Source organism: Austrofundulus limnaeus, unplaced genomic scaffold (assembly GCF_001266775.1).
Source record: "Austrofundulus limnaeus strain Quisiro unplaced genomic scaffold, Austrofundulus_limnaeus-1.0 Scaffold96, whole genome shotgun sequence".
NCBI lineage: Eukaryota > Metazoa > Chordata > Actinopteri > Cyprinodontiformes > Rivulidae > Austrofundulus > Austrofundulus limnaeus.
Window position 1 is genome coordinate 1,298,194 of NW_013952498.1, and position 14,870 is coordinate 1,313,063.

Sequence of the window (14,870 nt, forward strand, 5' to 3'; positions counted from 1 at the left end):
ATATACATACAGAGAGAGAGAGAGCACTTCAGTTTTACCACTTTATAAATTAGAAAACTCATTGATCTCTTAGGTAATATTAATCAAAATTTAAAATCAATAAAGCTAATTTAACTTTGATTAGATAAACATTTTCTTGCACGCTTTATTATGAGGTTCACGCAGACATCCGCTTCATAAATTATTGGCTTGACGTTCTTTACAGGAACGCATGTCATCTGGCACTTTTGATGCCGGCGTTTTAAATTAGCATCACATTATCTTAAAAAAAATCAGTGTTTCAGCCTTTTTTGTCAATTCTTGAAAAGAATGTTATGTAGAAAAGTTTGAGAGAGAGACCAAATATGTGTGACTCTCAGCTGCTGTTACACATTTTAGCTCAGTATCTGTAAAAGTGACAGAGTTGTGGCTATTTTTAGGATTTTTTTAAAGGTTTGTTGACAATGGCAGCCATCTTGAATTGACTTTTAAAGCTAATCAGTTGTCAACACTTTCAGGGATTACTTTTCAAGTTTAATTAGCATCCATCCTGTGGGTCATGATATATTTTATTAACAGACAAATAAAAAAATCGCACACACAAATCTAGGGATCCACGATATATCKGTATTGATATCGGTATCGGCCGGTATTGGCAATTTTTTAGAATATCGGTATTGGTCCGATATGTAAAACTGGGCCAATGTTTATGTCCAATATTGATTTCCCACTTTTTATCTTTGTGTTTGTGTTTTGGGAGGGGAGATGGTTGGTTGAGCGGCGTCTGTTTGATCATAATAGTGATTTTGATGCTGCACAGCCAGAAATAACTGAAGCAGGGAGCCRTGTCAGAAGTCTGGTTATTTATTTACGGTATCAAAAAAAGACCCAAGTGTGTTTGTGTGTATATGTATAATATAATTTGTGTGTTTGTGTAATATCGGTAAATATCGGTTATCAGCCATAACAGCAATAATTATATCAGATATCGATATCGGCTGAAATTTTCCTATCGGTGCATCCCTACACAAATCAAGTAATTACATTATCACCTGACTTTAAGTGATGGGTCATAAGTGTCACTACCAGGCAGCTTTATATTAACAGCATTTAAAGTACCAATCAGTATTTTGTCAAGAGATTCATTTTGTCTTTAATTTATTTCTTTTATTTTTTCAGAACATCTTGAGCTCCTRTTAGCAGGTCTCTGCTCCTCTCATTAACATGGGAGAGAAAAGACAGCATTTATTAACTGCCAAATTCCTAAATCACTGAACTTTTTAACATGAACTGTTTCAACAAATTACCTTTTTTTTCTGTTCCAGTTTTTCCATCACAGGGTGAGGGAAAGGAACCAGCTGAGATGGAGGCTGACTGTGACGGAGACCTGTTCGAACTCAGGCTGGTCCTCGTTGGGCGGACCGGATCCGGCAAGAGCGCGTCTGGAAACACCATCCTGGGCCGCAGGCACTTCCTGTCGCAGGTCAGCGCCAGCTCTGTCACCCGGATTTGCGAGCTCGGGAGCACTGAGCTCACCGAGGAAGAGGGTGCAGAGGTCCGAGACCGGGCCAGGAGGAAGAGGAGGGTGACGGTGGTCGACATGCCGGGCTTCGGGGACACTGACCTCAGCGTGGAGCAGACGCACGCAGAGATCGCCAAATGTGYGTCTCTGTCGGCCCCCGGGCCACACGCGTTCCTTCTCGTGGTGCCGGTCGGTCGGTACACGGACAACGAGGACCGGGCCGTGAGCCGGCTGAGCCAGATATTTGGAGAAGCTGCTGTCCGTCACCACACTGTGGTTCTTTTTACCCGGGGGGACGACCTGGAGGGAACTGGGATTGAGGAATATCTRAGAGAGACTGCGCCGGCTGGGCTCAAAGCTCTGATTGACAGGTGCGGGCGTCGATACCACGCACTCAACAACAGAGACCCCCGTAACTCCACGCARGTTAAAGAGCTGCTGAGGAAAGTGGACGAGATGGTGCGGCTGAATAACGGGAGGTTTTACACCAACGCTGTGCTTTTGGAGGCCGAGGCTGCCGTCGTGACGGAGCAGACGAGGATGCTGAGGGAGCGAGGGCAAGCAGAGGGCGAGGAAGGAAGTGAAGTCACCAAACGAAGCGTGCGTGACTCGGAGTCCGTTCGAGAAAACGACGAGCAGATTCATTTTGAGAGAGGAAACGGTTTCGGCCTCCTGAGRGATGGGTTCAGAGCGAGGCGTCAGGGTGTCAGCGGGGTGGTCCGCAGGCGACACTCCCTCCGTTCGTCCTTGAGCCGTCTGAGGAGGGAGGCTGCCCTCTCTGCTAATGTCCTGGACAGAGTGAAGGCCCTGGTGGCTGCTGGAGCCACGGGCATGGCGGTCGGGGTGGTGTTCGGGGCCGCTGCTCCTTTAGCAGCTGCAGCGGGGGCATCCCTCGTAGGAAACTCTGTCGGCTTTGCTGCGGGACAGTTAGCCGGGGTGTCCGCGGCAGGAGGAGCAGGCGTGGGGAACGCCGTAGGGGCCGTGGTGGCAGCGGCGTCCGGAAAAACGGCTGTGGCTCTGGGGGCGGCGACAGGCGGGGTTCTGGGGGGCTACGTTGGAGCTGTCGCCGGCACAGAGGCGGCGAGTCCTCGGGAGGGCGCTTTAGATGCTCTGGGTCAGGTGAGCCTGATGGGAGCCTCTGCTGTGGGGGCTGCAGCAGGTGTGGGGTGTGCCCTGGGGGCTGGGGCTGCTTTAGGTGCGGCTCTGGAGGGAGCAGCTCTTGGCGGAGCAGAAACTGCAGCCTCAGCAGCACCGCAGCACGCACTGGCCTCTGCTGCTGCGGGACCACCTCAGTCTGCTGCAACTTTAGCTCAGGAGGTGGCTGTCGGGTCGGCGGGGGCTGCGTGTGACGCAACAGGGACTGGGGTGGTCTCGGTGACCACAGGGGTCGTACCCAACCACTGGGGCACCGTGGCGACAAGCATCTTGAGCGCGGTGGCTGAGATTGGCAAAGCTGCAGCAGGAGTGGCTCTGGCGGGTGGTCTGGTGGTGAAGGTGGTGAAGGAGAAAGTGAGATCTGGAACCGGTTCAGCAGAAACCCGCTACTCTGAAAAGAAATCTTATGAAATCTACTGGAACAAATAAACTCTCAAAACTGAAATAATTTTAATGTTTTTCAGTTTTGATTTCACATAAATAAATTAGYGCTGGGCACGTTAACGTGTTATTATCACGTTAACTCAACCGGTGCTTAACAGCAGGGCTTGGTGTTAAAAATGTCACAATTCAATTTGRTTTAAATTCTTTGGGTCACAGTTTGATTCAATATTTCTTTAAATGCTTCAATATCATTTTCAGTACACAAGTAATTCATTAAAGTCCTTGTTTGAATGTAGATGCTTATTTTCTCGCTCATATAAACAGAAATAGTATACATTGATATTTTGAAAAATAACATGAGAAAATAAAGCAGTAGCACAATACTTGTTCTAAATATGGAGGGTAAACAAAAAAAATGAGATTGAATTAAATTTAAGGATTTTCTGAATCGATATTGAACTGGAAAAAATATATTGGAATGCATTTATAAATCTATATTTTTACCCACCCCTACTTAATGGTGGTAATTATTGTAACGTGTGCTAACACTGTAAGTTTAATTTTTTTTTTTGAGTCTGCTCGTTGGATATGAACACACAAACACAACAGTAAGCAGGTGGTGGGATCTTGATGGCCGTCAGGGCCGTATAGAGAGAGAGGGAGAAAAATGAACGAACCATACACAGATTGAGTTGCTTTATTTGTTAAAAGTTTTTTTAAATGCATTGAACCTCTCTTTTTATAAAAGAGTACCTTAAAACTGCTCTAAACATCTTTGCGTCATAATTTCATTTTACGCATAATGCGATTGGTCGCGATTAAAAAAATATAAACTTAGTTGGATTTTTTAAAAAAAACATCTATGCCCAGCACTAAAATAAATATTAATGTTATCAGTATGATGCAAGAAATGTTTTATGAATAGACATTACATTTTGAGAGGAAAAAGTAGAAATGTTTTTATCAAACGGTTAGTTAAACAGTTCAGAACTGATGACTGCGTTTCGTGGCTTAATGCTGGCCTGATTTATTAAAACACTTCCTTGTTTTGAGAAAACATCCATCAAATATTTAAAATGAGTTGTTCGCCACTGGATTTTGTATCAGAATAAGATTTTTAAAATTTCATCAAATTTCATCAATAAATATAGGAAAACAAAAATAATAACAAAAAATTGTTTGGAAATGTTGTGTTTTTCAGCTTGTGACAAAACAGATAACAAATAAGGACAAAATGTCCTTATTTGCTGATTTGCTGTAGGAGTTAATTTTATTGCAGTAATTTGTTTTTATTAAAATAATTCATTTTAAATCCTAAAATAGTTGCACTTTGAGTGTGTTGCACTGCTTTGTGACAATGTATCACTTAGTTTATTGAAAACTTGATTATTTCAGTTCATAAGCATTTCTTTATTGCTCTGTGCTCTTTGTTTTATTTTACTGCAAGAGCATTGTATTCAAGTTTCCACATATTTGTGTTTTTTCTGCAGTATAAAAAGAATAAAATGTAATTGAATTAATGATGAAGTGCCTTGTCATTTTTAAGTGTAGCTTGCAAAAAAATGTGCTGTTTTGGTTCATTTGTGTTTGAGGACATTGCATTTATTTGTAAACATATTACAACATACACTAAAGTATTTGCTCACCTGCCTTGACTCACGTATACCACAGGGTTCAACGTGACGTTGGTCCATCCTTTGCAGCTAGAACAGCTTCAACTCTTCTGAAGGCTGTCCTCAGGGTTTAGGAGTGTGTTTATGGGGATTTTTGACCGTTCTTCCAGAAGCATATTTGTGAGGTCACACACTGATGTTGGAGAAGGCCTGGCTCTCAGTCGCCTCTAATTCATCCCAAAGGTGTTCTATCAGGTTGAGGTCAGGACTCTGTGCAGGTCAGTCAAGTTCRTCCACACCAGACTCTGACATCCATGTCTGTATGGACCTTGCTTTGTGCACTGGTGCAGTCATTTGGATGGGTGAGCAAAGACTTTTGGCAATATAGTGCATTTTAGCAATTGGCTTTGCATCAGATCATTTAAATGTAGATTTAAGTTGGATAAATAACATGTCTGCAGTGTGGATGTAACCTGATGTTTTTAACCATTATTATTATCAATGTGTTGATTTGTCTCCTGAGTTTTCTTTTATTTTTAGGAAAAAACAAACGGGGCGGTTCATTTAAATGACACACCAGCTTCTGATGCTTGACGTACTATCACACCACAGTAAATGCAGCCTCCTCATTGGAGGACAGGAACTGGTCTCATGACAAGAACAACTAGGTTTTAGCCAATCAGACGCGGCTTTGGGCCACAGCTTCTGTTTGTGAATGACGTAATTAGCGTAAAACAAGATGGCGTCCCGTTGAAAAATAAATTGGTCCGGGATGAATTTGACGGTAACGTCTGTCCTCCTTTGAGGTTTTATAGTTTTATTTTTTTTAAATTGTTATTTTAGCTCAGATAAGGGCCTTGTGGAGACGGGTGAGTGGAGCTCGCTGGTGTTGGGTCTTGTCTCCTGCAACACTCCGGTGACAGCCGGGGAGTCGAGCCGCTGACGGACGGGATGGACACTGGAGAGTACATCACTCCTATGGACAACATGGACTCAACTTTAGCGGAGTTGGGGGACGAGTTTACTTTAGGAGACTTTGACGGTGAGTCGATTGGTCTCATCCGACGCTGTTTGTTGTTGTTTGTTTAAATGTTGGCCTGTTTCCAGAGACAGTCTGCCAATAATAACTCTGAAATTTAGCCTAACAGCTCGTGACAAGCTAAACTTTCAGTGTTATTTAAGTAAAATGACTAATTTGTTGTTCATATCTATGGCTTAATGTTCTTGTTTAGTGTAGTTRATATTTAGACGTGCTGTGACATTTTGATTTTTGGTTTTAGGTATTTTTTATTTATATTTTCAATCATCACTGACTGCAAAAGGAGAAGACTGAATTTTATTTATAGACTGTCACTAATCTGAGAACAGATGAAAACAATGAGTAAGAATCTTCTCAGACTATGGCAGTCTTCTTGGAATAGTTTTAGGATTAAATAAATGTTGACTTCAAGACTTTTTTGTCATTTTTAAACATATGTATTATGTATTGAAGGGTTGTGTTTAGGTGGTCGTGGGATTTGTATTTTTTATTTAATAAACAATACAATTTTTTAATTATGTATATTAAGTAAAACAGGACAACATTTATGAAAAACAGACAGAATCACAGGAAAATAACAAACCAATGAAAAAAAATTAACTACTTAACAAGATGAACAAAAAATGGGGAGAAAAATACAAATCAGAAAACATTGCAGCTTTTTTTACAATGCTGAAATATTTTAAGAAACATCACTGTAATTTTTATTTTTGCCTCAGTGTGAAACTTTTTTGTAGATTAGATTAAGCACTATTTGTTCTCCAACATTAAAGGTCCAGTTTTGAGCACTGCAGCCTCCAGCAGCAAACAGGTTTATCTCACAATGAAAGGACTGAGCTGATGAGTGCAGAGTCACCAGAATTGGGCCGGGGACGGGGGGTTACTGAATCCTGATCAGACAAAATGAATGACATATTAGTTACACAATTTTAAACAACGATGTTGGACAATTTGTTGGTGCGTAGAATACATTTTGGAGATCAGTCCCTGTGACTACCACTTCAAATTTTAGCTTAATATCTAAACGTAACACAAAACGTAAGGAAATTTGTGTTTGGTCGATTATTTCTTTGTTGTCACAATGCTTCTTGGCRATAAATCTTATAGCAGGCACCTAGAAGTACCAGAAGCTCAAAACAAGTGTGAAGAGCAAAATTATCTGTTTGGCAGAGGAGATTTGTCAAATTTTCACGCAACACACATACTCAGCTCTACCGCTTATCCCACAAATGCTTGTTTCTTAAATGTGGCTCCATTTAAAAGGTAAATTAACAGGCTTTACAACAATATAAGGTTTGTTGCCAAAAAAGCATTGTTACAACAAAGAAATGTTTTTTCTAAAATCTATCTTTTTGTGCTAAGTTTATAAAAACGAGTGAATTTTAGCTCTTTTTGTGTTTTTAAAGTCAATCATCTTTCATTATCTCTGTGATATGTAGAGTTATAGTTTTTTTTATAAATCCAAAAATAGATCAAGTCTTTTATCAGACTGCCTGTGTGCTTTTCGGCTCAGTCCTTTATTTATATATAAAAAAACAGTGCTATTCTCCCAATTTAGCAACTGCAATTCTGATTGTCTAACCTCTTTTTGTTGCTATCCTCCACCTTAGTAACTACTCTCTGTACAGATTTATCCTTAGTGTCAACTTTATTGAAATTTTTGTACCTCCAAGTTGCTTTGTCCTGATTTGTCACTAACGATCTGTCCCTCATAGAGGAGAATCTATGTGGCCGTAAAAATACGAGTATATGAGGGGCTGCTGGTTAAAGACCCTAGGTGCAATAATAAAACAACATCGCCGTTGGGTTTAGCTTGTTTTTAATTGGTGCCGTCTCAAGACAGTCTCAAAAGTGCAGTGTGTTTAAAACAACAAACAGGTGCTGTTGTTGACCTGGGGTCCCAAAGTAAACCAGGTGTAAAAGACGGAAAGTGATATTGTGATGTTATATTGTTAACATTGTACGTGCCGGAACAATGACTAAATKTGTTCTCTGCATTTSACCCATCACACATGCTGTACATGATGGAGCAGCAGGCAGCYATTTAAGTGCCTGGAATGCGGCTTAGGATCTTTGGTGGGCTATCAAACCTGCCACATCCCGGTCCCTCATCGGTCACATTTTTTTCCCATGAAATTGATATTTTTATACGTGATGACAATCATTAGGGAATATGTTTTGCATAAGTTTTCATTTTCACGGTGGCTTTTTTTATGCTAGTGTATATGAGGGGAGTAGATGTTGGAAGTGTTGGGTGAGCAAATGGAAGCAGGATTGCACGAGGGCACAGATAATGTGTTGATAATGGGTGGGAGACCAAAACCTAGAGTTGTCTATGTCCAKACCATCACTTTCATGTATAATGCAGGAACTAAATTTTTGTTTCAAAGTTGGTAAACAACCACTTCGTCCAATCCCCTCTTCACCAGATTCACATAAAAGTTTCTGATTCTGACTTATTTTCACTCTAAATTACATTTTTGTTTCTAACTGGGTTCCTCTGGAGCCAATCATTTATTGTAACTAGTTCATTCCCTTCCACTTTTCCTGTGCATCAGCATGGGTTGTGGAAATTATTGCTTTAATAACTGTTTGACTTTGCAACAAAATCATTTCCAAATGACAGATTTTGACTAACRACGTCAGCATAGTTCTTTCTGTCCTCATTTTGTGCCTGTAGATGARGCAGCATTTCACTTTATACAACAGGAGATGAGTTTTCTTTCAAGTTTCACATCGTGCACTTTGTTCACTTTGTACCTACAATACGTTCAACACCAGCAGGAAGGTCAGATGGCTCCTGCTGTGTTTCTGTGGGGTTTACATACCTGCACTTTTCACCACTAAGTGTTTCAGCTGAACATTAGTAAATAATATCACTGTCAATATGTGCAGGAATTACCTACAACCTCAATTCTGAAAAGTTGGGGCTCTGTGTAAAATGTAAATAAAATTCAATGATTTGTAAATTTTAGAAACCCGTATTTTATTCACAATGKAACACAGTTAACCTCATTGGTTTAGATTTAGATATCGTCCTATTCTTAGGACAAAATAAAGTTGGTAATTTGATGACAGCAAAACATAAAAAAGTTGGGAAATATTTTTCCCACTTTTTTACATCATGATGCTCCAAATGTTTTCAGTTTGTGAAAGGACTGGACTTCAGCACCTGGACCCTTCTACTACAAAGCCTTGTCAGTCTGATGGACTCAGAATAAACAGTGTTTAGTGTCATACCTGTATTCATTCCAGCAGCTTGTGGCCCAGATCAACCAGATAATCTTTTAAATGAATACTTTCTGTGCAGCACCATTTTTTTAGATGATTCTGTCAAACAAAAGCTCACACAGCTGAGAATACTTCAGTAACAAATGTCCTTGCATTATATTTTATTTGTATCCAACTAATCTTTGAGGTTTCAACGTCTGTTCTTGTATCCAAATCTTCTCAGAGAACAGTCTTTCATGCAGCTAATATAACCAGCAGAAAAAATGCAGAAAAGTTGAAAAGTTTAAAAATACTTTCACAGTAGTGTGAACTAAGAAAGAACTTGGAGTTCTAGTTCATAGAAGAAAAAAAACATAAACATCCATCAATTTATTAACCAAATATATGGTCAGAATGAAATCTGTGGCTGTTCATGTGACGTCTGCAGGTAACCATGGGTTTTAAAACCACTCTCTCATAGAGTCCATAAACATGCTCTTTGTTGAATTGTCTGGTCTGATTGTCTCACAGCAGAACTAAGTTCAAGGCTACAGTCTGGTGACCCTGACAGCTGAAGATACGCTGATCAAACAGGAAATCTGTTTTTAACATGAGTTCTGTAGTAGTTGAGCAGTGATGAACAGAGTGCTCCATGTTAAACTTGTGAAACTGTGAAGCAAATGAATAAAACAGCCTTTGAATTTCATCACAAATGATCATTATTTTGCATTTATGATTAGTTTTTTAAAGAGATTTGTTTGGCAAGATTATATTCTAAATGTTTTATTAAATTAAAATAATAAAAATGGGTCCAGTTAACTTATTTATTTTCCTAAAAACACTAATCATCATATCTAACACATTGTAATGAAGTTATAATTTGACATAGATTCAGGTTATAAACTAGCAAATGAGGAAATTATACAACTATACCAGTAATCCTTTGTTATTGTGTTAAATGTGTTCAACAACATGAGCAGAGGACACCATTGTTATAGCTGCATTATCTGCCATTGTTGTTTAGGACCATCAGGGTTACAGCTTATTTTCCTCAAGGTTTTCTGTTTGAAGGCTGTTTTGTATTGATTTATGACCTGAACAGTAACAATGCCTCTGAGAAATGTGTCATTTCAAGGTCAGCCTGTCGTTTTATCTGTTAGCAAGATTAGGACATCTTAATAAAGCCTGCACCGACACAGATTTACTGCCTTTTACGAGGTTTTAGGACAGCCATTTTCTTAAAAAAATAAGTGTAGGCTATCCTGGATGCTATAAAGTAAAATCATTCTCCTGCTTTTCTTAAAAATGTAAATACATTTTGTCTTAAATCTGCGTAGAGATGCTGCAGTWTGTCAGCAACCAGGTGGGGGACTTCCCCGACATGTTTGAGGACCAGATGACCACAGGGGGCCCGCTACAAACCAGCAGCGTCAGCTCTGCCCTGCAGCCAACCATTCAGACCCCTCAGACCCCTCAGACGCCAGCCGCTGCTTCCTACCAGAGCACCGTCGGCCTCTCCTCCTCCCAGTCGTTGTCCCTCCAGTCTGTACCCCTGACCCCTCCCCTCACTCCCGCACAGACGCCCTCCCCCGTCACCACTCCTTCAGTGCATCAACAGGTGACCCGCAGCCCCCTGCTGCTGCAGCCACGGCCTCAGGTGGTCCAGTCCATCCAGCCGCAGCTCCAGCAGACTGCCCCACAAACCATCCAGGTATGAAACATTTAAAAGTCATGTTTTATTCATTCTACCTCTGGTTCTGCTGTTATACATCATGTTCATGCTCTGTTAGGTTGTGCACTGAAAACTGGGCTGTTGCACGTCTTATACAGAGATAAATGACTTTTCCAGAGATGTAATCATCAGAGCAAGATTCTGTTTTACTGCCAAGAAAAAACTCACATCCAGCTCAGGATGTATTTAAACACTTGTTTATTCAGGTTAAAGTCTCACACAGAGTACTGTGATATATAAAGTTATTACTACGCACACACACACACACACATATATATATATATATATATATATATATAAAGCAGAACATAAAACTTTGTGTTTTTCCTGTAGATGCACACCCAGGCTGTTCCCCTGCAGACTCAAAACTTCCCTGTCCAGACTCTGGTTCAGACCCACACCCAGACGCCCCTCCCCATCCAGACGCAGGCAGCACAAACTGTGATGATCGCCTCTAACGGCGGACAGTCTCGCTTCATYCAGAACCCTGTCATCTGCCACCAGAGTCCTGCTCCCAGTTTCCAAGGTGACTGCAGGGAAAGGACCAGAGTTTTACATTTTGAAGTGTTAAAGAAATGAGCGACTTCACAAATCCCTCATCACTTTTCTCAATTCCTCCAGTCCTTCAGCCACAAATGCAGAGCATCATGACGTCCCCACAGCTTCAACCGCTAACCATCCAGCATCAGCGAGTCCTGACCCAGACTGGTCAGACCATTCAGACGCTCTCCACAGCGCCCACCGCAGTTCACACTGTGCAACAGCAAGTGCCTGTAAGTAACGCTGGAGAAACTCTGACATCTCAAAGCTCAATAACCAGCTTTTCTATTGTTATTAAAAACTGTAAAAAAGAAGCTTTATACAAATGTTTTGCATTCCCTAGGTTCTGGTTCAGCAGCCTCAGATTCTTAAGACGGACTCACTGGTTCTCACAACTCTCAAACCAGACGGGACACAAGTGTTGTCCACCATGCAGAGCCCTGCAGGCATYACCACCCTGACTACACCCATCCAGAACGCAGCTTTACAAGTCCCAGTAAGCAGCACAGACACCGTCACGTGAGAGCTGGTTCCATYGTAATGTTGTTTTTAAAAGACTGCACCCGCGCCGGTTTCTCTTCCTAGACGCTGATGGGCAGCAACATCCTCACCACCGTTCCTGTCGTGATGGGAGGAGGAGCAGACAAGCTGCCCATCAAACATCTCCCGCCAGTCTCCTCCGCCTGCACCAATGTCTCAAGACCGAGCATGGACCAGAACCAGGTGRYGGCGGGCAGCATAGGACCTGGAGTGGTGGTGAAGGAGGGCGAAAGGAGGACGACGCACAACATCATCGAGAAGAGATACAGGTCCTCCATCAACGATAAGATCGTGGAGCTCAGAGACCTRGTTATGGGCAACGATGCTAAGGTAGATAAAGAAAACACTATTATGTTTGTGTGGCTTTTATTAGCCTACCTGGTTCTTCCTCTATCTACTCCTGATTCTTAAATCCATCCAGTGAGTCAGAATATGGTTCTACAGTTTGCAAGACCTTCCTTTCATTTAAGACCATTAACAAGCTTCGCTCATCCGTGTATTTCCTCACTTCTCCATGGTTACCTTCACACCCATAATCTCAGATCATCCTCCTCCTCTTCCCCCCAGCTCACCTGACCACCATGGAGTCAAGAGCCTCCAGCTGCTCAGTCCCTGACCTTTGGATCCCTCTGCCCCCAGAACTTGAAAGATTATGTTTCTTTTAACATCTTCAAGTCTTTAAACTCATCTGTTTAGAAACACCGATTTATTGTAATCATAAATCATTTGAACTGCCATAGGGATGCACCGATATGAAAATTTCAGCCGATATCGATATCCCATATAATTATTGCTGTTATGGCTGATAATCTATATTTACCGAAATTACACAAACACACAAATTATATTATACATATACACACAAACACACAAATTATATTAYACATATACACACAAACACACAAATTATATTATACATATACACACAAACAGACTTGGGTCTTTTCTTGATACTGTAAATAAGCAACCAGATCTCTGACATGGCTCCCTGCTTCAGTMATCTCTGGCTACACAGCATCAATATCACTATCACGATCAAACAGATGCTGCTCAACCAACCATCTCCCCTCCCAAAATAGAAACTAAAGCTAAAAATTGAGAAATCAATATTAGACATTAATATCAGCCCAGCTTCACATATCGGACCGATACCGATATTCTAAAAAATGACCAGTGTCTGCCAAAACCGATATTAATGGCGAAGTATTGTGCATCCCTAAACTGCAGTCAGTTTCCCATGACTGGTTGGCTAATTATTACTGTTTTTGTTTTGTTTTGTTTTGTTTTGGACCATTATTCTGTTATTTGATTTAATTGATTGCATTTACCATTCTTTTATTATTTCTCTAAGGTGACCTTGAGAATTTTGAATGGTGCCTATAAACTAAATAAACTAATATTTAGAGATGCTCGATATTGATTTCTTGCCGATATTCGATATGCCGATGTTGTTCAACACCTAATTTCCAATTCCGATATTAACCGACATTACAAACCGATATTAAGGTGGCATCACATATCTCCTATCAGGGACACTATGCCTGCTTTTACTGTAATACCCCACTAGATGCATTCCAAAAGGGAAACATTGTCTGTACAAAATAAAAACCATTTCACTGAAGTTATGGAAAAAGTGCCATATTTATTTTTAACATTTTGTCTCAAACAATAGTTTGGATCATGCTCTCCCTGATATAATCCAGTATGATGATGTCATCAATTGCGCGTCGGTGAATGTCTCTGGACCACAAGCATTTATTAACACATTTTGGTCAAATCTGGGCAATAATTTATTGGGCTATTGTTAACAGAAGAAAWACCGATATCGATATGTAGAGATTTTACATTTTTATGCTAATATCRGACTGACAATATCTGTAGGCCGATATAATCGGACATCCCTACTAATGTTGTTGTTGTCATTACACTCAGATTCACATCTTCTTTCATGTCTTTTCCTCTCAGATGCATAAGTCAGGAGTGTTGAAGAAGGCTATTGACTACATTAAATACCTGCAGCAGGTCAACCAAAAACTACGACAAGAAAACCTGACCCTCAAGATGGCCAACCAGAAGAACAGTCAGTGTCCTTACTGGATCAGAATTAATACCAATTTAAGATTTCAATGAGTAAATTTATTTTTTATTTTTTATCCCAGAGCCCGTCACGCTGTCTGACGACGTGGAGCTCAAAGAGGAAGTAGTGWTGATGTCACCTCCAGCCTCTGATTCTGGCTCCGGCTCCCCGCATCAGTTCTCTCCATACTGCGTCGACTCTGAACCAGGAAGTCCTTTATTGGATCACGATCAGGTAAAACCCACCCAGGATTGCTTTAAATCACTTTAAATGTTATCATGAATGCAACCATCAGACCAATGAGAACTGGAAACAAAAATGTTCAATATTTGTGACGTGTTTAATTATTAAGACGACTGTTTTACAGTCGGGCAGCGTTGTTGTGAAGCTTATTTTATGCCCCTCCCCTTTCCTCAGGTAAAATGTGAGCCTGACTCGCCCTCCACTGTTGGAGTGATGGATCGTTCTCGCCTGCTTCTCTGCGCSCTGACGTTCTTCTGTCTGTCCCTAAACCCGCTGCCCTCTCTGCTGGGCTCGGAGGCCTCGGTGAACTCGGGTCTGTCTGCGGGTCATGTCCCATCTCGAACGCTGGTCTGGTTTCCTACTCACACGCAGGACTTCGGTGAGCAGCGGCCGCTCCAGAGTTTTGTCACGGTTTGATGTGGGAGTAGCTCATCTCACGTTCCATTTGTATTCTCCAGCATCCTGGCTGAGGTGTCTGCTGCCGTGGGTGATTGTGTGGGTTCTGAGTGGGGTGGGAGCGCTGTGGGGCTGCGTCAGGGTGCTGTACCTGTGGGAGCCCATCACACCCCTTCACTCGCCAAAATCTGTCTCGTTCTGGAGGCACCGCAAGCAAGCAGACCTGCACCTCAACAGGGTGAGTGCAGCACCAACTAGAATGCGTTTCTATTTAAAGGGATGCACGATTAGTTGTAACATTAGACTTTATTTAATAAACACATATTTTAACTGTAAAATAAAGACTAAAAATACTGTAGGATGTTTAGTTTTTATAATTTTTAAAAATATATTTCAACACGGACAGAGCCATTTTATTTACACACAGAGGACATCCCAGC

The 14,870-nt window shown here is 41.3% G+C and overlaps 2 protein-coding genes across 4 annotated transcripts in view; both read left to right on the top strand.

The window, feature by feature from the left end:
- Window positions 1-4,567, top strand: part of LOC106520703 (protein AIG1) — a 6,273-nt gene extending 1,706 nt beyond the window's left edge. For all 3 annotated transcript variants that reach the window (XM_014012922.1, XM_014012923.1, XM_014012924.1), the window contains exon 2: window positions 1,305-4,567. In XM_014012922.1, coding sequence (XP_013868376.1) covers window positions 1,305-3,085 — 1,781 coding nt within the window. In that variant the 3' untranslated portion in view covers window positions 3,086-4,567. The remainder of the gene's footprint in view (window positions 1-1,304) is intronic.
- Window positions 4,568-5,373: 806 nt separating this feature from the next.
- Window positions 5,374-14,870, top strand: part of srebf2 (sterol regulatory element binding transcription factor 2) — a 15,809-nt gene continuing 6,312 nt past the window's right edge. The window contains exons 1-10 of the mRNA XM_014012921.1: window positions 5,374-5,695; window positions 10,240-10,613; window positions 10,968-11,160; window positions 11,256-11,407; window positions 11,518-11,670; window positions 11,760-12,044; window positions 13,680-13,794; window positions 13,874-14,025; window positions 14,209-14,413; window positions 14,493-14,668. Coding sequence (XP_013868375.1) covers window positions 5,605-5,695; window positions 10,240-10,613; window positions 10,968-11,160; window positions 11,256-11,407; window positions 11,518-11,670; window positions 11,760-12,044; window positions 13,680-13,794; window positions 13,874-14,025; window positions 14,209-14,413; window positions 14,493-14,668 — 1,896 coding nt within the window. The 5' untranslated portion in view covers window positions 5,374-5,604. The remainder of the gene's footprint in view (window positions 5,696-10,239; window positions 10,614-10,967; window positions 11,161-11,255; window positions 11,408-11,517; window positions 11,671-11,759; window positions 12,045-13,679; window positions 13,795-13,873; window positions 14,026-14,208; window positions 14,414-14,492; window positions 14,669-14,870) is intronic.